We start from the raw sequence: 22,666 nt of genomic DNA, 5'->3' as shown, positions 1-22,666 counted from the left end.
TTCCTCCCAAGATCACCGTTACGACAGTGTCACATTAACGCACTTGAATTTCCGCCAGTATATTTAATCGGAGGACTACTGGAGTCTCCGGAGAAAGAGCGAAAAGAACTGCTCCGTTCCGCTCCTACCCATTCCAACACTACCGACCGGTCTCGACGGAATGTTAGGAATCAAAGAAGTTGGAATGGTAGCAATCAATACATGATACAGGTGGCAGTGGACAAATTCAGCGGGATGGGAGTAGCATGTAAAACCAATCGCGCAGGCTTAGCTTTGCATTTAAAAAAAAATAAGAAAGTACGCCATATTGCCTGATGGGATAGAAGTGTTTATATAGGATGTTTTTTTTAGAAAATACTGTGCATGTTTGATACTGAGAACTTGTTAACAGTTTCTCAGGGCCCAGACTGAAGAAAAATATTAATGCAGGTTCATTCGCTTTCCGTTCTGATGGACGGGGTTTGCTGTAGACTGTGTACATGTTATAGTGATTGCTTTGTTGCGGAGGGTAAAGTCGAACTCTTCATTAACGTCAAATAGAATTGACATATCATACTAATCCAGACAGCTGAAACAAAGCAAAATACCTAAAAGCTGAAGAGACTGTGCAATCGCTTTTGAATGCGGTATTGTAGACGTGTGATCGGTTCCATCCTAAACTTCGAACTGCAATGCGATTTGCTGTTGTGATTGCCGAACCTAGGATATGCAGAAGCGAACTTCACTTACAGTTCCAGCTAAAACTTGAATAACTACCGTCTGTTTATTGAAATTATCCGATGACTGAGCTATATCATTGAATATCACGTAACCTCTCGTGGCCTAAGTAGTTTTCATAACTGAACAGTTAGGCCTAGATCACGAGTACAAATCAATTGCCTCATTAATTCAGGAGAATTTGTGCCAAAAAACAAACACAACAACAAAGAACATTTTTAAAATCTAAAAGCTTTTGTTCAGATGTTTCATAGCTTGTAAGACTGCTGATCGGTGCATTGATGAAGTTCTGCAATGGTACTCGTTTGCAGCCAATGTAATTGTATTTAAACTCATTTCCAATGATTTCCTGGATCCAATTGATGATATCTGTGTTGATTCTACTCTGTTCAGTTTCTGGTAAGTGGAAAGAAATTATTACCTACTGTGTAGTAGCTTGTGTGTGTGTGTGTGTGTGTGTGTGTGTGTGTGGTTTGTTGATGTATTACTTTTGACTACTTTACTGAAACAAATTACAGTGTAAATGGCTATGTTGCTGTCAGAATACTTGGAGGCAGTATGGGTTGTTTTCCTTCCAGAAATTTGTTTTATTTCATACAGCAACCCGACAGTTTGATGGGTTACATGTTACAATTTTTAAGTGGTAATTTACTTCTGCTTCCCACCTGCAAGCACTGTATGGCAATTTTCCTGTTAAAGTACCCATACCCCATGGCACTACAGCCCTTGAAGGGCCTTGGCCTACCAAGCGACCGCTGCTCAGCCCGAAGGCCTGCAGATTACGAGGTGTTGTGGCTTTCTAGACCAGGGCCGCTATCTCACCATCAGATAGCTCCTTAATTCTAATCACGTAGGCTGAGTGAACCTCGAACCAGTCCTCAGGTCCAGGTAAAAATCCCTGACCTGGCCGGGAATCAAACCCGCGGCGTCCGTTTGAGAGGCAGGCATGCTACCCCCTACACTACGGGGCCGCCACTCCTGTTTAAGTACAGACTTGGATTAAGAGGGAGGTTGCACTGAAGATACAGGTCAGCTTCTGGCCAAGGTAGTGATGATGGTGGTGATGACGATAGCAGGCATTCATTTTGCGCCATTTAGATTGCCTGATAACTTTAGACATACATTTTAGTATGCACTATGCACTGTTATGCATTTTAACTTGACATATTCGGTAACCCGAATCGTATTTTAATGTGTATTTGTCTTTTTCTATTTTACTTACAAGTATTTCAGTTGATGATGTCCACCAAGAAGGACGAAACATGTCCTGACATTTGTTAATTGCTAATTAAACCAGAGAAGCAAGGAAATGCCATTTGGTCCTTGTTTCAATGATAGTGAAATTCTGACATTCACCTCTCCGCGTTAGAGAGGGGGCAACAACTGCATATAAAAATTATATGCAGGCGGCTAACGAATGAAGGGACCGATTATCTCCCGGTATAAGGAGATCCCCTATACCAAGTGCCGACAGTCTCTTTGAGAGTGGATGAGTGGGTATGGGTAAGGGCACTCTATTGTCCTGGGGACAAGAAATTGTTCCCAGAGGCGGAGGAACCAGTTTAGTCAACGGCATTAGGATGCAGAAGGCAACGGGAAACCACTGCATTAAAGATCCTGAGAGATATTCCAATAAATTCACATGGCATGGCTGCAACATCAAGATCAGAGCTGGCCGTGTGGATTGTCTACCTCCATTTGGAGACGACGTCTTAGGGAGAAGAAGAAGATTGTGAAGGTGGAACCGTTGAGTGTTCCTTTGAAAAAGTACACATTTCCTCTACCAGATGATGAAATTATGTTGTAAGACCTATTGCTGAGTCTTTGTTCATTTTTGACAGATAAATATCAAATGTGTCCTTAGAGATTTTTTACACTTATCTGTAAAAAAAGTCTGACTGTCTCTCCTGAGTTTGATGAACCAGTAATCTTGCAATGTGTAAGCTGATACTCTATCACAGATCCATACAATTTATTAAGGAATAAGTACGCACAATGTGCATTACATAAAACTATTTACATAATTGTGTTATCGACGACAACCTCTTAGAACACACAAGAGCGTGATATCTATCACATGTCTTTTTACATAATTTACAAATGCACTCTGGTGTGGGCACATGGAACACCTCTGTTTCACAAATCCTATGGTGAAAATGTACACTGCGAAACAGGTCACTGTGTGTCTTAATTCATAGGCAGTGCCCTTCCGTTCTGTTGACGTCATGGCTGTTGTGGAGTAGAAATCAATTGGGATCTCCTCCTTTTTTGCTAGTAGTTCTTGTAGTACCTTGTTGTACTGTCTTGTGGACGGTAGTTGGTGATCCAGTCAAAGTTTTTCGATAAAGAAGGGTTCTCCTGCTAGTTCATATGTCAATCTCGAAGGGGTGTATTTCGATAGGCAAAGCAGTTTCTTTAAAAATATAGCTTTCACTTTCTCTAAGTCTTTCAGATTACTTTTGCTTAAATTATCCCATATTATACCCAACCCATACGTTACGATAGGTGTAATTTTCACTTTAAAGAGTCTGATTGCCGATTGTAGAGACACTAGTACTAGACTGTCATTCACTAGAAACTTGACCAACAGTGAAAATTCAATGTACCTTTGTATCCAAACAAAGTACAACCCCATAAGTCTTGCTTTGCTCAGCACTATAATTGGGGTCTATTTTATTAAGGTTACACATTACAAGTTGCGAGTTTGCAAATTACAAGTGGATGAATTTCTGTTTCATAAAATAGTTGGCATTTGTGAATTACTGTAGATGCACTTGTGAAAATTTTTAACAAGACAGCTGATTGTTGCTGCTGCCGCTGCATTCAGTTCTGCCATTATAACCTCAATGTTGTGTTGTGTGTTATTTACACTCCATGTCGTACGATGTCGGCATGTAAAAGATCTCTGGTAACACATTTGGTGTTTACCCGACAAAATTCATTAAATCTCAGTCATAGACGCCCAAGAGAGTTTCGGTTTACTCCATCTGCCATCTAGTGGGCCTAGAGTAAAACAGAACGTCGAAATTGACGAGCAGACAGCCAGATGGCGTCAAATTGAAATGTCCTCACACGGTAGCTGAGGCCATACGATTATTACTTATATTGCCAGTGCTAATTTTGTTGTTCAAATGGAGATTGCTAAAGAATAAAAAATTGCAGTTCTTTTTAGGATAAAATAATTGTATGGCCTCACCTGCTGCGTGCAGACATTTTAATTTGGTGCCATTTGGCTGTCTGCTTGTCAGTTTTGATGTTCTGTTTTACTCCAGGCCTACTAGATGGTAGAGTAAACCGAATCTCTCTGGGGCGTCTGTGGCTGAGTTTTAATGAATTTTGTCAGGTAAATACCAGGTAAATACTGCAAACAACATATCTTCTGTAACAACAGCTACTGTTCCATCATCCCTTCATGCTACATCCCCTTCGCGTACATCTGACCTGCTCAAGGCATCGGTCGCTCCCCCTCCTCACATGACTCACTCCCTGTCTCTGTGTATACATACATAGACCATTCGGCAGTCTGCTTCACGCAGCCAATGCTAATGGACACCTCACACCAGCTCCAGGGTAAGCTACCTTTTTCAATTTTTCGTTTTCATCCTTCCGTTGTCAACTTAACTTTCATTCCCCATTTTTTCTTTTCAGACTCCAATATGCACCATAATATGCTCTCTTTCACCTAAGGATTGCTAGAAATCCCTCTACTGTAGGTTCAAGATTGTCGTTACTTTATAAGGAGTCCACTATTTGGTGTTCCACATCACATACAGTTTCCTAGTCTTATTGCTAGCACGTGCATATTGACTAGCTTAACTTGAACTCACTTTTGGTATCAAGATCGTGTCTCTCCTTTGGAATTCACAACTATTGGTGTTCACGTCATATGTAAACCTTGGTCCGTATTGCTGTTATGTGCCTTTTGACTGGTTCAACTTGCACTGGCGATGATTCAACAAACCCTATTTTAACTGTTGTTTTTAATTAATTTATGCCTTCGCTGGCGAGATGTAGTGTTTACAGTGCACTATGTCGTCTGGTATGGGCTAGAATAAATTTACTTTCATTGCCCTGTCTCAGTCTCATCCTTGGCTTTGACAATATGAAAGTGACTGAAGTATGAGCGATGCCAGTAATACCATTCCTTATGCAGCCAGTCCCTGTTATGAATGGTATGAAAATATCGCTCATAGGGTCAGTTGGTGCATGCATTTCAGTGGGCTTGGCAGACTGATATATAATAGCAAACTTCTGGCTCAGTGAGGAAAGCAATGGGAAACTACCTCACTCCTCATTTCCCTAGTATGCCTCTTCAGTGACGTCTAGGCTGTTTATGACAGCTGTTGGCGGAGCTGTGGAGGATCAAACCAGCCTTCGGGCAGAATACCCAGCATACATATATTTAATTAATTTGAAGGAATTTCAACCTCACAATTTTAAATTTAACCCATGCTTCATGCATTGATGTACACTGACTTAGCAAATGTCATGGGATAGTCACCTAATAGCGTCGACAAGTCCCTGGTAGTCCTCTGGACGCAGCTGACACCAAATCGTGTGCAGAGCAGGCGCCAATGCTGGTCTGTTTGTGGGTGCAGGATCCATGGCACGGAGCCTGCGTTCCAGGACATCCCAGAAATGCTCGATAGCGTTCATATCGGAGCCATGGCAGTCGTTGGGCCTCTGCTGCATGTTCCAGGAACCATTCCCGGGTGACATGGGAGTGATGTGGCGGCGCGTTATCATCTTGAAACACCGCAGAACCGCCTGGGCACTGGAAGGCCAAAAATGGTTGGAGATGGTCTCTGAGCAGCTCAACATACCGCGTACCATTCAAAGTCTCTTCCAGAACAACTAGGGGGCCCATTCCATACCAGAAAATGCACCCCAGACCATAACAAAGACACCAGCACCCTGGACCACACCTTCGAGGCAGGCGGGATCCATCGCTTCATGTGGTCTGCGCCATACACGGTGCCTCCCACCGGCATGGTGCAGTTGAAATCGTGATTCGTCCGACCATATCACGTTACGCCATTGTTCCAGTGTCCATCACTGGTGACTGGCGACAAATGCGCGTCGTTGTGCCGAAGACATTCGGTTAACAGTGGCACCCGTGTGCGGCGCCGACTCCCATACCCCATAGAACCCATGTTTCTACGGATTGTCCACTGGGAGACGTGTTTAGCACGGCCTTGTTGAATTGAGCCGTGATTTGTTGCACGGTTGCCCATCTGTCACTATTGACAATCCGTCTCAGATGTCCCCGGTCACGGTCATCGAGGGTGGCTGGACGGCCGGTCGTTCGTCTGTTGTGGGCGGTGACACCCGCATTCAACCATTCACGATACACCCTGGACACGGTTGATGTGTGAAGCCGAATTCCCGCACCACTTCCGAAATCGCACTTCCCATCCGTTGGGAAACGACCACCATACCCCGTTCGAACGGTGTCAGCTCACGACGACGTTCCATGTTACACCTGTCACATGCACAGTCACTGTTCACAAGGTCTCCTATACAACTGCCGCTGGCACAGGGGGCGTGTGGTGCGCAGACAACACACCTGCGCATAAGTCTATTGTTCATATTGTGTTGATCGCTGATGATCACTCTTTTATTACGACACGGTTACTTTTTGATATAAGGATACTATTTTGATCATTTTAAAAGTAGAGGTCCTGACCTAGTCTTTGTGCATTAATGGCTGATGATGTTCGCTATGCTGAACGAAACATGTCCCATTATTTAAGATACTTCATGATTATACTATAATCTAATGAGTATATTGTAATGTATTGAATAGGTGGTTGTAAATAAAATTTTATAATTTTAATATATCAACTTCAATACGGTTCCATTATGAGATTAATTACATGTATTTTGGGTATACAAGGATCATCTTCAGTAGTAGGAATTTCCATTGCAGGTAGTATCGTCACTGAACTGCTCGATTGCTAATCATCTAGCCAGTCATTTTGCGGATGTGTCTGGCTCCGGGAATTACCATTGTGATTTCCTTGCTGTGAAGCGGGAGGGAGAACGTCATCACCTCAATATATCACTCAAGTTTCAGAAGACTATAATGTGCCCTTCACGGAATGGGAACTCTGCAGCGCCTTGGTGCTTTGCAAGGACACGTCTCCCGGACCAGACAGTGTCCATAACCAGTTGTTGAAATAGTCTGTTATATCTCCTTCGTTTCTTCAACCAAATCTGAATAGAGGGTGAGTTTCCATCTCAGTGGCAAGAGGGCATGGTAATTCCTGTCCTCAAGCCTGACGAAAATCCTAAGTATGCAAGAAGTTACAGACCTATTCATTTTACTGTTTGTGTAAGCTATTTTAGGGGATGGTAAATCGCCGACTTTTGTGGTCTAATCAATATAAGAAAATATTTCCACCTAATCGATACCTTTCTTTTATTTTGCCTTTGGCAATTTATAAAATCATTAAGAATAACAGAACTTGTTTCGATCGCTTTGCAGTCATCATCAGCTGCATACACAAAAGCTTAGATTAAAACAGCATAAAGCAATCACATAGTTAAAGCTTTGTTGACTTTAAAAAACTAATGTTAGTAAAGGACGTATGGGTTGGTGGGGCGGGGGCGGTTGTTACAAGGATGTTAAACTTAAAACGAATTAAAAATACTATCTATGAGCTAAAATGTCTTTGGTATCATTTTAGGCCCCAAAGGCTTAATAAAATCACTTGTTTAAGAAACTAAAAAATTGGTGTTGTGATCCTGAAGAAATGTTTTTTGCTGAAATATGCTTCTTCTTTACTCGACTTCTAGTTTTCTTCCTTGTCACTTTGTAAAGAAGAAGCATATTTCAGCAAAAAAAAAAAAAAAATTCTTCAGGATCACATCAATTTTTTAGTTTTTTAAAACAACAAGTGATTTTATTAAGCCTTCGGGACCTAAAAAGACATTTTAGCTCATAGATAGTATTTTTAATTCATTTTAAGTTTAACGTCTTTGTAACACCCCCCTCGGTCACACACTACCACCCCCTCTGCCCCTCTAACCCATACGTCCTTTACTAACATTAGTTTTTTAAAGTCAACAAAGCTTTAACTTAGTGATTGCTTTATGCTGTTTTTATCTAAGCTTTTGTGTATGCAGCTGATGATGATTGCAAAGTGATCGAAACATGTCCTGTCATTCTTAATGATTTTATAAATTGCCAAAGGCAAAATAAAAGAAAGGTATCAATTAGGTGGAAATATTTTCTTATATTGATTAGATTACATTATCGATACGGCAATGAAGTGGATAATTAGTAAGACTTGTGTGGTGTCGGGAGAAAAAAGGATTGTCCGAGTACCAATATGGTTTTTCGAGCCGTTTGCTCGACCACTGGCCACTTGGTACGCCTTGAGAGTTCTATCCAGGATGCATTTCTCCGAAAACAGCATTTGGCGGCTGTTTTCTTTGACTTAGAAAAGGCGTATGACACTACATGGTGATATGGTATCCTTTCAGTCCTGCACCAATGGAGATTCCGGGGTAACTTGCTAGTACAGTAGAGTCTCGCTCAACCGACCTTCGCTTTTCCGACATTCCGTGTTATCCGACACTGGTAGGCTTCGTTTGAACTTTAGGTGGAGGCACTTCTGGGACACCCGGTGTGGAGGGTGCGACCGTGGGACAAGCACTGGCAGTCATGCGGTAGAACCGGGTTTTTCTCAAGGACAGGTGCAGTGAGTTTTCAGTCATTGTTCAGTGTATTATTGGTTGGGTGCGGATGTTATAGTTGTCATATCCTCTGTGAGTATGGCGAATAAACGGAAGAAAGTGATTGTTTCTGTGGAAGACGAGTTGAGTGGATTAAAGAGACTGGATAAAGGGGAAACTCTTCAAAAAGTGGCTTCAGATTATGGTGTTGGACGTGTTACAGTAGGAGACTGGAAACATAAGAGGGAAGAAACTGAAAAATGGTGCTCTACCAGAGCAACAAGTGATGCATTGAAAATTAGAAAAACAATGTAAAATGTGAGTACGAAAAAGTGGAGCACTATTTCTTCGGTTTACTCAAAACCGGGAAAAAGGCCTGTCAATATCTGGCCCCATTCTGCAATAAATGGTGGTGTATTTCCAGAAGGAGTATAATGAAGGGGGCCCTAATTTTACTGCCAGTGCTGGGTGGCTTGATCGGTGGTAAAAACGGTACAGCATTGGGCAGCTTAATATTTGTGCAGAAAAACTGTCAGCTAAATCCGATGAAGTTGTGAAATTTAAAAGGGAACTTCAAGAAATAATTCTTGCTGAAGGATTAACCGGTGATCAGATTTTTAATTGTGATGAGACTAGGCTGAATTTGAATATGCTGCCATCAAAACTCTCGCAGCCTAAGCCAAGACGTCTGCACCTGGCTACAAGCGTAGTAAGGAAAGAGTTACTGTTCTTGCCTGTAGTAATATTACTGGGAACTTAAAAGCAAAATTGCTTATGATCGGTAAAGCAAAGAAGCCTAGGACATTTAAAAACATTTCTGTTAATGTTCATTTTCCTCTCTCCTAATGTGACGTCGTTATGCCACCAATGGACCAAGTTGTGCTGGAAACATTGAAGAGGAAATATCGGCGGAAACTCCTTTCATCCATGATAGAGAAAATGGACAATGACAACGACATGACAGAAAAGTTAAAACAAAACAACGTGAAAGACGTGGCATACTGGATAACGCAGTCTTGGGAAGAAGTTGAAATGACAGCATTAGAAAGTCTTGGAACATTTGTTGAGTGAGGTTGAACGTCGAGAGGTGGAGGTACAAGAAGACATGGAAAACATTGTTCCCTTACTGAATTGCATTCCTGGTTGTGAGGAGGCTACGACTCAAGATGTGAGTAAATGATGTGCACAAGATCAGCTGTTTGAACTAACTGACCCTGATATTATTGGTTCTGTGAATGCTAACGAAAATGAGGATGATGAAGAAGAGGAACGAGGCATTGCAGAACAAAAGGAGAAAACGATGACTCACAGCGAAGGATTATCGTCGATGGCGGGATCTTGCACCAAGAAAACCTGAATCAGAAGGCAAGCAGACATTGTTGACAAGTTTCTTTTCGTAAGTCGTTTGGAATGTTTTCGTTCATACTGCGTCTACTGTACAATTTTGAACTGATAAGTCAATAAATAGAGTACCGTAAAACGTAGTAAGTAGCCTTCCTGTTTGTTTTAGTTCATTTTCAAAGTTATTCTGTATTATCCGACATTTTCGGTGATCCGACGTACTCCAGGTCCCGTTTAGGTTGGATAATCGAGACCCTACTGTATGTATTGTGAATTTTTTGTTTCTATGTCTATTCTGTATCGGAGTAGGGAAGGCATTTTCGCAATACGACGCTCAGGAAAATGGAGTCCCATAGGGATCAGTTCTTAGTGTCACTCTGTTCGCGATTGCCATGAACGGTATTGTCGCTGCTGCTGGTTCAGCAGTAATACCGTTGGGTGGACTTTATAACATTGCTTTCGGTTTTCAACCACAAAAACCTCTGTTGTACACTTTTACCAGAAGCGCACTCTTCACTCCTATCCTGAGTTTTTCTTAGGGAAACTCGCTCTTCCTGTAGTTGACATTTACCAATTTCTTGGGCTCCTTTTCGATTGGAAATGATCGTGGGAGCCACATGTGCGGCATTTAAAATTGAAATGCACTAAGAATATTTAGAAGTTTCTTAGTGGCAGTACGTGGGGGGCAGACCGCACCGTGCTCCTACGATTTTATAGGGCACATATTTTATCCAAGTTGGACTACGACAGTGCAGGATATGGATCGGCAAGGCAAAGCGTCATTGCAAAACTGAATAGCATCCACCACAGCGGAGTTAGGCTGACAACGGGAGCTTTTCGTACAAACCCTGTTGCTAACCTGCTCGCTGAATCTGGTGTGCCACCGTTACATCTGAGGCGCCAGCAAATGCTGCCGTCCTGTGTTGCAAATTTGTGGCAGATGCTGCTTTACCCAAGCTATCCTTGTGTATTCCACAATGGAAACCGTCGGCTTTATGCTTCTTATCCTTGAGCAATGCGGGCGATTGGAATACGCTTGGATTGTAGTCACAGATTGTGTGATTTACCTTCGATTCCTTGTCTTATCAGACAACCAAGTAGGGTACCTCCGTGGATAATACGACGACCTGAAATAATCCTAGATCTGCACATTGGCCCGAAGGACAACACGGACTCCTCGATTTGGAGGCTCTTCCTGTCTGTTGTTGGCCGGTATCCAGATTCAGCCGTCATTTACACGGATGGTTCGAGGGCAGAAACAAAAGTGGGCTGTGCGTTCGTTGTCGATAATGATAGGTTTCTTTTTCCTCTTCTGGAAACCTGTAGTGTGTACACACCAGAGGTCTATGCTATCTGTGAAGTTCTGCGGTACACGCTGTCCGATGTGCGCAGACACTTTCTGTTGTGTGCCGACTCCTTGAGCTTGCTACAATCTATTGATACATGTTTTCCTCGGCACCCTCTGGTGCAGCGGATCCAGGACCTGCTGGCTGGATTTTCGGATGCTGGCACCAGAATCACGCTTATGTGGTTCCCAAGCCAGGTGGGTGTAGATGGAAACAAGTTAACTGATAAGGCTGCCAAGGTGGCTGTTATATTGCCCCGTAGTTACAAGGTTCCAGCAAGTGATATTCGTTCTCGACTGAGACATTTGATTATGTCCCATTGGGAGATGGAGTGGCAGGTTACTCCACTTCCAAATAAGCTGAGAGTGATAAAAGGAACTGTTGTATACAAGGAACTTGGTATACAGTAACACAACATAAAGTTTATTGCTTCAATAGTTTTATACAGTATTTACAAGAAATGTAAAGAAACTTGTCTTGAAGCTTGATTGATTGCACGCAGTTAATGCTGTTATTATATGATAGACTGAAAGTCTGTGGCACATGTATATATTTACATAGAGAGAGTCCTATATACACATTTACATCTATCTTGAGGAGATAGTCTATTTCACTGGGAAATGTCCTTAGATAGTCGAAAACTATCTGTTGTGGGATAACAAGTGTAACTTGTAGAGAGAGTAGCGTTAGTATAATGCTTGCAAGGAACTTGCATCAATGTCTTAATTCGCAGAGTGCTAAGATAGTTGTCGGAGCACTGGTGAGGACTTGGGAGTGTAGCAGAATGCTTGACTCGGGGCTCGACGTGGCTACGTGCATCAGGGAAGGTGAGGCAATGTCCGGAGGTGAGACCTCACAACCAGCAATCTGTCCACCTGTTCAAGACACGTTTTTAAGAGGAATGCCTCCGTATTTGACTTGCGGTGTGGGCTGGCTGTTGGACACTGGGGTAGTCCTCGGTAAGGCTAGGAACGTCGCTCCTTGTATAGCGCTGGCTGACGTCATCGATGAGCATGCCAGGCGCAGTGCAGTCCTCTCGTAGGCACTGGAAACATTGGTGATGCGGCGAGTTGTGAAGCTTGTAGGCGCGGAGCTGAGTGCGGAGGACACACACAAAACATCCTCCCCTCCTAATTATGCCGATACGGCACGAAGCGGCGGCAGCGATGCTGGGCTGGAGAGTTGGCCATGTCTGTTGTGTTGCCGGGAGCCTGGGCTGGGCGAAGGAGCATAGAGTCGTCCTGAAAAGAACCCATGTTGATTAAATGATCCAGAGCTCGTTCGGCAATAGACTTGTTAGGTGTTACAAGAGAATCAACAGAAGGAGATGGACGATAGCGGAGGCGGATCTGATCCTGGTGGCGGCAGATGCGTTCTCTGCGGTCTGGATGTCGTAGAGACGATGGCCCAAGGTACGGCAGATGATACCAGGTATCCAGGGAGGATTGGACTTGAAAGTCCGTACATAGACTTTGTTGTGAACGTTGAACTTCGGTTGCGAACGCTGCGGCTGGGCAGGAAGAGGCTGCAACAAAGAAAGCAAAGTGCGATGAGGGCGTCCATGAAGCTTGTGGGCTGGAGTGAGATTGTCAGAACCAGGCCTAGTTCTATATCGTCGTAGGAGTTGTAATAATGCTTGATCTTTACTTTAAAAACCTGAAGATACAGCTTTCTTCATGCTTTTCTTGAATGTTTGTACAAAACGTTCAGCTTCACCATTGGACTGTGGGTGAAAAGGCGGTGCCAGAATATGCCGAATGCCATTATGAGTACAGAAGTTCTGGAAGTTAGTGGCAGTAAATTGGGGACCATTGTCGGAAATGAGCACTTGAGGTAAACCTTCAGTAGTGAAAATCTTCTGAAGTGCGCGAATGGTAGCTTCTGTAGTAGTAGAATGCATTTCTACGTCGTAAGGAAAATTGGATAGAGAATCTATCACTATGAGCCACATAGAGTTGAGAAAAGGTCCAGTGAAGTCTATGTGTACTCGTTCCCATGGAGAAGTAGCAGGAGGCCATGGAGCTAGGTCAGATGACAGTGCGTTCTGATGTATCTGACATGGGTACAGTGGCGGATGAGTCGCTCAATGTCGGCGTCAATACCGGGCCAATAGCAGTGTTGACGGGCGAGTTGCTTGGTGCGTGATATTCCCCAATGACCTTCATGTAATAGGTCAAGAACTTGTCTGCGTAGACTAAGTGGGATAACCACTCGGAAGAGGGTGCCTGTTTCCAATAGTATTACTTCGGCTCGAGTCGTGAGATGATGCTGTAGACGATGATAAGGTGCAAGGCTGGTAGGAAGCTTGGTTTGAAGAGGCCAACCGTTGCGGATATAAGTTCGTACTGTAGCTAGTGTACTATCCTTATCAGTCGCTTTGGCGCTGCAAGTAGCGTCAATGGGAAAACTGGAGACTGTGTCTTCAAGTTCTTTGTCTAACTGAAGACATGCAGATTCTTGAGAATCGAAAGTAGTATCAGGACCTACAGGTAAGCGAGAGAGAGCATCAGCATTACAATGCTGGGATGTGTTACGATAGACAATCTGATAGGAGTAGTCAGACAGAAATATGGACCGTCTTTGCAGTTTCCTTAGAGAATGTTCAGGGATCTTATTACCAGGATGGAATAAGTGGACAAGAGGCTTGTGATCAGTAATGATGAGGAAATGGTTGCCATAGAGATACTCGTTGAAACGGCGAATACCAAATATAATAGCTAAAGCTTCTTTCTCGATTTGAGAGTAGTGACGTTGATGCTCGTTGAGTGTCTTCGAAGCGAAGGCTATAGGACGTTCTTGTCCGTGACGATCCTTCTGGGAGAGAACGGCGCCGAATCCATTTCAGACGCGTCTGTGGCGAGAGTTAGGAGCTTACCAGGCTGAAAATGAGTCAGCTTGAGCCTTGTTGATAGTCTGCCAGGCATGTTGACATTGCTGAGACCAATGAAATTTAACACCTTCCTCGCGTAAGGCGTTCAGAGGAACTGCTACTGAAGCGAAGCGTGGAATGAACTTGCTATAATAGTTCGCTTTGCCTATGAATGATTGGAGCTGCTTAATGTTCTGCGGTGCAGGCATGTTGACAATGACAGAGACGTTCCGTTCGCTAGGTGGAATGCCAGTTTTATCAAGAATATGACCTAGGTAGTGGACTTGAGGTTGAAAGAACGTGCATTTAGCGAGATTTGCTCAGAGGCCATTTTCCCTCAATTTGGTGAGGAGTAGGCGCAGATTATGCAGGTGTTCTTGATGATCTTTGCCAGTTACAAGAATGTCATCAAGGTAGTTAGCACAACCGGGAATAGAGGCAGTAAGCTGTGCTAAATAGCGCTGGAAAATCGCAGCGGAGGAAGAGACACCGAAAGGTAGGCGCTGAAGCTGGAGAAGTCCAAGAGGGGTATTCAGCGTGAGATACTGCTTGGATTCTTCGTCTAAGAGTAGCTGCAGATAGGTTTCTTTGAGATCCACTTTGGAGAAGAACTGTCCACCAGCTAAACGGCGGAATAAGTCCTGAGGACTTGGAATAGGAAAAATGTCTGTTTCAATCTGAGCGTTGATGGTAGAGCGGAACACCACAAATGCGAATATTGCCATTAGGTTTCTGAACTACGACGAGTGGAGTAGCCCATTTACTGGAATTGATGGGAACTACTATACCATCTGCTATCCATCTCTGTAATTCTTGAGTAACTTGGTCCTGAAGTGCAAGTGGGACTGGATGTGCTTTGAAAAAGCGAGGCTTGGCTCCTGATTTCAGTTAGATATGAGCTGTGTAGTCTGGTTGTGCCTAATGTAGAGTCGAAGACTTCTAGAAATTGTTTGAGGAGATCGGTGACATCAGAGGTAGGCTGTAAGGCGGAGACTACATTGACGTCATGAATTTGAAAACCAAATAAGTTAAATAGATCCATGCCCAGAATATTAGATGCAGTGTAGTTATTGACTATGAGCAAGGTAACGACCTTATGAATATCTTTATATCTGGCTGGAATAGTGATTTGTCCCTTAATATCAATTTTCTTCTTGTTAAACGTAACAAGTTGGACGTCAGCAGGAGAGAAAGACGGCGATCCCAAGTTGTGATACGTAGCAAGGTTGATGATGGAGACAGGTGATCGAGCATCTAATTGAAAATTAGTAAGAGTGATCGGGGAAGGAGATCAGAATGATGATCTTGCTGGAATTTCTAGTAGGAAGAATGAGATTAATCTGATCAACCTCCATGTCTTGTCGTGTTGTCGTACTAGTTTTCTTTGCCGGAAGAGTACTGGCAGGGTGGGACGTACTTTTACAGACGGTCTTGATGTGTCCTACTTTATGACATCGATCACAGGTGGCTTTGAAGAAGCGGCAGTCACGTTGTTCGTGATGCTTAAAACATCCTCTGCAGGAAGGCAGGGGCTGAGGAGTTTTCTGAGAATTGCGCGTCTTCGTAGAAGAGCCAGAAGGAACCTGTCGGGCACACTTGGAAGAGAGCGAGTGGACCTTGCGGTTTGAAGGAGCAGAATGCGTCCTGGCCGTAAGAGATACATGAGAGACTTCATGTTTAGTAGCTATTTCAGCTGCAGTCTTGGTAGTCATCTCATAGACTGTGGCAATATGCTGTACTTCTTCCAAAGAAGGGTTACTACTTTTTACAGCGTCGAAACGAACCTCGTCATGGGGAGTATGGAGAATAACCATGTCCCGAATAAGTGAATCTGTGTAGGGCGTGCTACAACCATCCTTGGAACAGATAAATTTACAACTCTTGGCGAGACCTCGTAATTCCGCAATCCATTCAGTGAGAGTCTGGTGCGGCTTCATCCTGCATTGAAAAAACGTTTAGCGAGCTGCTACGATGTGAGGATCTTTAGCATAATGATCACTGATGTGAGCGAGTAGCTGTGCAAAAGGAACTTCCGCTATTTGCTCTTCGGGGCGTAATTTCTGCAGTAGTTCGCAGGTAGTGTTTCCTACAGAACTGAGAAAAAGAGCACGTTGGCGCTTCTCGTCCGTGATGGAGTGGCAGATGAAGTGTTGGTGAAGTCTGGCTAAGTACATTGACCATTCTTCTTTCTCCGGGTCGAACGTAGGAAATTGAGGAACGGTGGTGGGCTGTGTAGAAGCAGAGAGGGCTTGTATTGCTGTAAGCAATGCTGTCTGCTCTTGCTGCATGAATTGTTGCTGTTGCAAAGCCTGCAATATAGCCGCTAATTGCTCTGTAGTAGCCATGGTGACAGATGAGACAGGGAGCACGACTTTCGAAACAGCGTGTAAGGAGACCAGCTGGGAGCTTGACCTTCAATTGATCGCCTGTGAGTGAGAGAGAAAGAGAGCTGGCGCTGCGAGAATGCCGTGGAGAACAGGTGCGGGTGTGCGAGCCTTGAATGGTCACTGGCTGTCTGTAGTCCGAACGGGGCGTATACTGGGAAAATTGCACGGTACAAATGTGAAATGCTGGCAGAATGCTAACGTAGCGAGCTTGTGTCCCGTAGCGATGTTGATGAAATGGCGAAACCACTTGGAATGTGTGCTGCGCGTGACTTGGACCTCGTTACCAATGTTGTTGGCGATACACACTAATAAAGTTTTCTTCGTTGCTAATTTTGTTAAATTGGTGGGGCCTACCATGAAGTTTTCCTCGTTGCCAATTTTGTTAAATTGGCGGGGCCTACCATGAAGTTTTCCTCGTCGCCAATTTTGTTGTGTTGTATACAAGGAACTTGGTATACAGTAACACAACATAAAGTTTATTGCTTCAATAGTTTTATACAGTATTTACAAGAAATGTAAAGAAACTTGTCTTGAAGCTTGATTGATTGCACGCAGTTAATGCTGTTGTTATATGATAGACTGAAAGTCTGTGGCACATATATATATTTACATAGAGAGAGTCCTATGTACATATTTACATCTATCTTGAGGAGATAGTCTATTTCACTGGGAAATGTCCTTAGATAGTCGAAAACTAACTTGTAGAGAGAGTAGCGTTAGTATAATGCTAGTATTGGACTTAGGCTTGCAAGGAACTTGCATCAATATCTTAATTCGCAGAATGCTAAGATAGTCGTCGGAGCACTGGTGAGGACTTGGGAGTGTAGCAGAATGCTTGACTCGGGGCTCGACGTGGCTACGGGCATCAGGGAAGATGAGGCAATGTCCGGAGGTGAGACCTCACAACCAGCAATCTGTCCACCTGTTCAAGACACGTTTTTAAGAGGAATGCCTCCGTATTTGATTTGCGGTGTGGGCTGGCTGTTGGGCACTGGGGTAGTCCTTGGTAAGGCTAGGAACGTCGCTCCTTATATAGCGCTGACTGACGTCATCGACGAACATGCCAGGCGCAGTGCAGTCCTCTCTTAGGCTCTGGGAACATTGGTGATGCGGTGGGTTGCGGAGCTGAGCGCGGAGGACTCACACAACAGGAACAACGAAGGTATGGAGGACTCCCCTTCGGGCTTCTAAGAGGGAAGCAGTGGTATTATGTCGTCTTCGGATTGGCCACGGTATAGTAACGCACTCCTATTTACTGAAAGGAGAACCCCCTCCGGTGTTGTTCTTATGGCGATTATCTTACCGTGGTAAACATCCTTACGGAGTGCATGCACCTGGCTGATCTGCGCCGTAGTCTAAAACTCCGGAGTACCATCTCCCTGGTCCTACGAGATGACGAGAAGTCAGCAGACCTCGTCATCAGTTTTGTGAGGGATAGTGGTCTGTTTTATCATATATGAACGTAGTGTTTTGTATTAATCTTTATATTATTGTTACTATGTTTTATGAAATTGACTGTTTTAGTTTGTGTTTGTATATTTTAATGTTTTATAAAAATATTAATTTGCATGATATATTATTGCATTTTAAGGCAATGTCTTATTCTACCATAATTCATCATTTTACTGAAAATAAGGCATCGCGAATTAGATCCACTGATTATTTTAAACTCACAATCATTGTTAATCATTATTTGTTTTAAATTCTAGTCAGTGGATACATTTTAAAATTTTAATCATCAACGATGTCATCCATCTCGTTCCATTAGAGGCCGATTACCTTAGATGTTAGGCCCCTTTAAACAACAAGCATCATCATCATCATCATCATCATCATCACTTTTTCCTCTTCACCTTGTCTCTGCCAAACTTAGTATATCTACTGTATTTTCCTTTCCTTCATCACATCCATGGTTTCCTCCACTTTGTTTGTTAATGGCGTGATGTTCAGTGTTCCCAATCTTAGTCCGTTGGCTAGTCTTCTAATACATCCATCCAGCTTAATATATCTTTTCTTAAAAGCAACTTTTAATCCATCACTGGCTTCTGAGCCTGTCGTGACTTCACCATGTTATAATACGGTATGGAAATATTATGTGTATATACTACAACTTACGTATGAGATTTGTAAAATGATTAGATTACTTGAAATAAAAAATTAATTAAGCATAACTGATATGCTGATGAAGATTCAGTGGGTAACTGGTGAAAGACGGGAGTCCCTCTGATGGGTAAATTAAATCAATTTGGTCATGCTGCTCTGAGAGAAAATGTCACCTAGATATTAAAGTAGGCCTATACATTTTAGTGCATCTAGGGAAGGAACCTTGAAGTAGCATAAGGAGCATGTGACACTTTTGGAATGATAAGTATTTGTCTTTGTCTTAGGGCAAACATGACAGCATTGTAGATAACACATGCCACAAGATGTAGAATGCCATTACAGAAAGGATTTGCATGTTAAACCAAATAATATTTTTAAAACCCTTCAAGAAGTCCAGGAATAGCACTACAAAGGTAAGAAAGTTCTGCCACTACACTGCAGTTCACTGTCAGTTCACAAAACTGTTAGTGTTTAACACATGAAAAATAAGGTTAAATTAGGTGATATACACAATACATATTCAGTACCTATTAAATTATTTTAGAAAACTAGCAGTTACCCAAGGCTTCGCTCGCGTGGATTTTGTAATTTGTTAAAAGTAATCGTACCTCAGTACAGTAATAAGACATTATCTGAAAATTCCTCAAGTATAAAAACTCACCGACTGGGCGAGTTGGCCATGCGGTTAGGGGCGCGCTGCTGTGAGCTTGCATCCGGGAGATAGTGGGTTCGAATCCCACTGTCGGCAGCCCTGATGATGGTTTTCCGTGGTTTCCCATTTTCACACCAGGCAAATGCCGGGTCTGTACCTTAATTAAGGCGATGGCCGCTTCCTTCTCATTCCTAGGCCTATCCTGTTCCATCGTCGCATAAGACCTATCTGTGTTGGTGCAACATAAAAAAAAAAAAAAAACTCACAATAAAATTGAGTTTCATTTACCCCAGAAAATCTTTGTAAACCATGTTTGTGCTATTGCCTTTTGGGGCTAAGATGACCATGCGACATAGAACTGTACATGAGAGAAACGGTCTTCTACTAAGTAAAAAAAAAAAAAGACTTGTTTCTTTATTTTGTAAAGAGATTTCAAATACCTATTTCGACGTCTGTATCATCTTCAGTTTTTGAGATATTAGTATCCTTATAAAAAAATTCTGCTCCTTCTTCACTTCTTTCCACCCCTCTCCCCATTACGTGGACTTTACAGAAATGATAAATAAGTGTTTATTTTTGAAGGAGATTCAAAATACCAACTTTCACACCCATAAGGTCTTCAGTTTCTGAGATAGAAGTATCCTCATAAACAGAAGTCAATCCTTTACCTATTTTCACTCCCATCTCCCTTAAGTCGATTTTTCCAAAACAAAAAATACATGTTTAACTTTTAAATAGATTAGAAATACCAATGTTCACATCTGTAACATCTTGACTGTTTTTTTTTTTAAAGATATATCCTCTTACAAATAATTCAACTAATTTTTCAATTCTGTCACCTCTCCCTTAAGTCAATTTTCCAAAAACTAAAAAATGCGTGTTTTTTTACTTTGAAAGATTCCATGTATGGATTTTCATGTCTGTAACATCTTCAGTTTTGAGGTACAAGTATCTTCATAAAAGGAATTCAACTCCTTTTTCGCCTTAAACCCCCCCCCCTTCCCCTCTTTGTAAGTTGATTTCCCCACCCCAATAAATGTGTTTCTTTATTTTTAAAGTAGATTCTAAATACCAATTTTCATGTATCTAACCTTCAGTTTTTGAGATATAAGTGCAACCCTAAAAAGAATTCAGTTTCTTTCACCCTTCTCCTTAAGTGAATTTTCCGAAAACAAAAAACAGTGTTTGTTTATTTACAAAGGATCTTCCAAATATCAATTATCACAACTGTACCATTTTCAATTTTTTGAGATATACCCTCATAAAAATAATTCAACTCCTTTCCCCCCCAAACTAATTCCCCTCCCCCCAAATGCATGTTTCTTTATTTTAAAAGGAGATTACAAATAACATTTTTCATGCCTGTAACATCTTTAGTTTTTTAAGATAAAAGTATCCTCATACAAATAATTTAACTAATTTTTCAATTATTTTATCCCCCCTGCCTTAAGTTTAAATGGATTTTCCAAAAACAAAAGAATATGTGGTTCTTTATTTTTAAAGGAGATTCCAAATACCAATTTTCACGTCTGCAACATCTTTAGTTTTTGAGATAAAGTATCCTCATACAAAGACTTCAATTAATTTTTCAGTTCCTTCACACACCATAAGTGAATTTTCTGAAAACAAAGACGTACATATTACTTTATTTTTAAAGGAGTGACTACCAGTTCTCACCTCAGTAACATCTTCAGTTTCTGAGATATCACTATCCTAATAAAAATAATTCAACCCCCTTTTCAGTCCTTTTAACCCCACCTTTAGTGGTTTTTCAAAAAGAAATAAAATAACATGTTAAGTTTATGAGTTGTTCTGTAGAAATTCTCATTTTGAAAATTCACCCCCCTTTTTCAGTTCCCCTTAAGTGGATTTTCCAAAAAGAAATTATCTGTTTCTTTACTTTTACAGGAGATTCCAGATACCAATTTTCATGTTTGTAATGATTTACGTTTCTGAGATATACTGGAAATAGTCTTTTGTTAAAAATTAACCCTATTTGTCACTCCTCCCCTAGTGAGCACCTACACTTTAATATAAATGTATCCCCCAAATTTCATTTCTTTATGTCCAGTAGTTTTGGCTTGACGATGATGAATCAGTCAGGACATGTTATTTTATATATATAGATTGTGTTACTGGGATGTAAAAGATTATTATAAATTGTGATGTTATATGCAAACATTTAGGAAGTTTAACACAAAATTACTAATTAACATATTTATCCAAAATCTGTGAAGCCGTATGGCAGCACAACAATTAAACAAAGCATCCTAGTACCAAGGATAAAAATACTTTACATCCGGAAGAAGAAAAAGAAGCAAACGTAAATAACTAGCATATTATCAGTAATTAAGAAGTTTTTAAGGATTTTGAAGTTGCTTTAATGCAACCCTTGTGTCATTTTTTGTATGCGTTTAGATGAAGATGTTTCCAAAAAAGAGACAAAACATTTCCTAATATAGACATATGTATTAATTATTAGTTACGTGAATTTAAGAAAAGAACCTAGTATTGAAATGTGGAAACTACCTTTAAATCAGAGTTACTTTGTTAAGCACACATAGAACCAATTTTGCCACTATTTTTCTGTAGGCCAATTCATTGCGCAATGTCTTCAGTTTACCTATATGAAATTTTACATTTTGCCTGTAATCTTTATAGTTATTCAATCTTCTTGTAACGTCACATCAGTGGTGTTGATATGCACCTCAGTTCTTGATGTGGGTAGCTGTCCAGCAAGTGGAGTATTGTCGAGGCTTTCTTCACTCTTTGTAAATTTTTGTGCAACCCCGGTGGGTGGGGACTGTAGATTACATCCACCGTATCCCTTGCCTGTCGTAAGAGGTGACTAAAATTGGGTCCAGGTGCTCTCAGCTTGGGAACAGTTTCCCTAGCTGAATTTAGCATTACTTCCACTTACTTGTGTCATACTCCTCACTTTCATCTTTCCTATCAACCTTCCTTGATCAACTCTTGTTTTCTTCCGACCCCACTGGTGTTAGGTTTATGAGGCTTAGGGAATCTCATTTCGTATCCTTCGTGGCCCTTCCCTTTCTTTTGTTGATACCTATATTTTTTTAAAGTGTTGGACCACTTCCATTTTACTTCTGATTAGTGTTAATAGAGGATGGTTGCCCAGTTGTACTTCCTCTTAAAACATTAATCACAGTCACAAACTGCATTTTTGTACCACTCAGAATTGTTTGTTGTGGATAGAGTTTTATCCTTATAAGTTTCCTGTATCATATACAGAATATCTGTTGTGGATTGTTTAATAGAAATTCATACTGTGTGCTGTTATAAATATTTAAACCCATGCTGGGTTCTCATACATGTTGCTAACTGAGTAGTTCTAAGAGATTTGTGCGCGTCAGAATGTTGCTCAAAGAGAAATTTCTCAAAGACAACTTGCAACATGTGCATATATTTAAATGGAATAAAATCAGTCCCATTATTATTTAACACCTTCTTGTGTATGTATATACCCCATGGCACTATAGCCTTGATGGCCCTTAGCCTATAGAGCGACCATTACAGTTTAGTCAGAACATCTATTGGCATGATTTTATAG

At 41.7% G+C, this 22,666-nt stretch overlaps 1 protein-coding gene across 4 annotated transcripts in view; it reads left to right on the top strand.

Moving 5' to 3' along the window:
• The first annotated feature begins 246 nt into the window (after nucleotides 1–246).
• Nucleotides 247–22,666, top strand: part of put (activin A receptor type 2 punt) — a 317,293-nt gene continuing 294,873 nt past the window's right edge. For all 4 annotated transcript variants that reach the window (XR_010858587.2, XM_067137221.2, XM_067137220.2 and 1 more), the window contains exon 1: nucleotides 247–1,116. Coding sequence is in view for 3 of the 4 variants with exons in the window: in XM_067137221.2 (XP_066993322.1) it covers nucleotides 1,059–1,116 (58 nt within the window). In the remaining variant the exon portion in view is untranslated. The remainder of the gene's footprint in view (nucleotides 1,117–22,666) is intronic.

This window comes from Anabrus simplex, chromosome 1 (genome assembly GCF_040414725.1).
Source record: "Anabrus simplex isolate iqAnaSimp1 chromosome 1, ASM4041472v1, whole genome shotgun sequence".
Lineage (NCBI taxonomy): Eukaryota > Metazoa > Arthropoda > Insecta > Orthoptera > Tettigoniidae > Anabrus > Anabrus simplex.
Note: the sequence above shows the minus strand (reverse complement) of the source record. Positions and strands in the feature narration are given on the sequence as shown.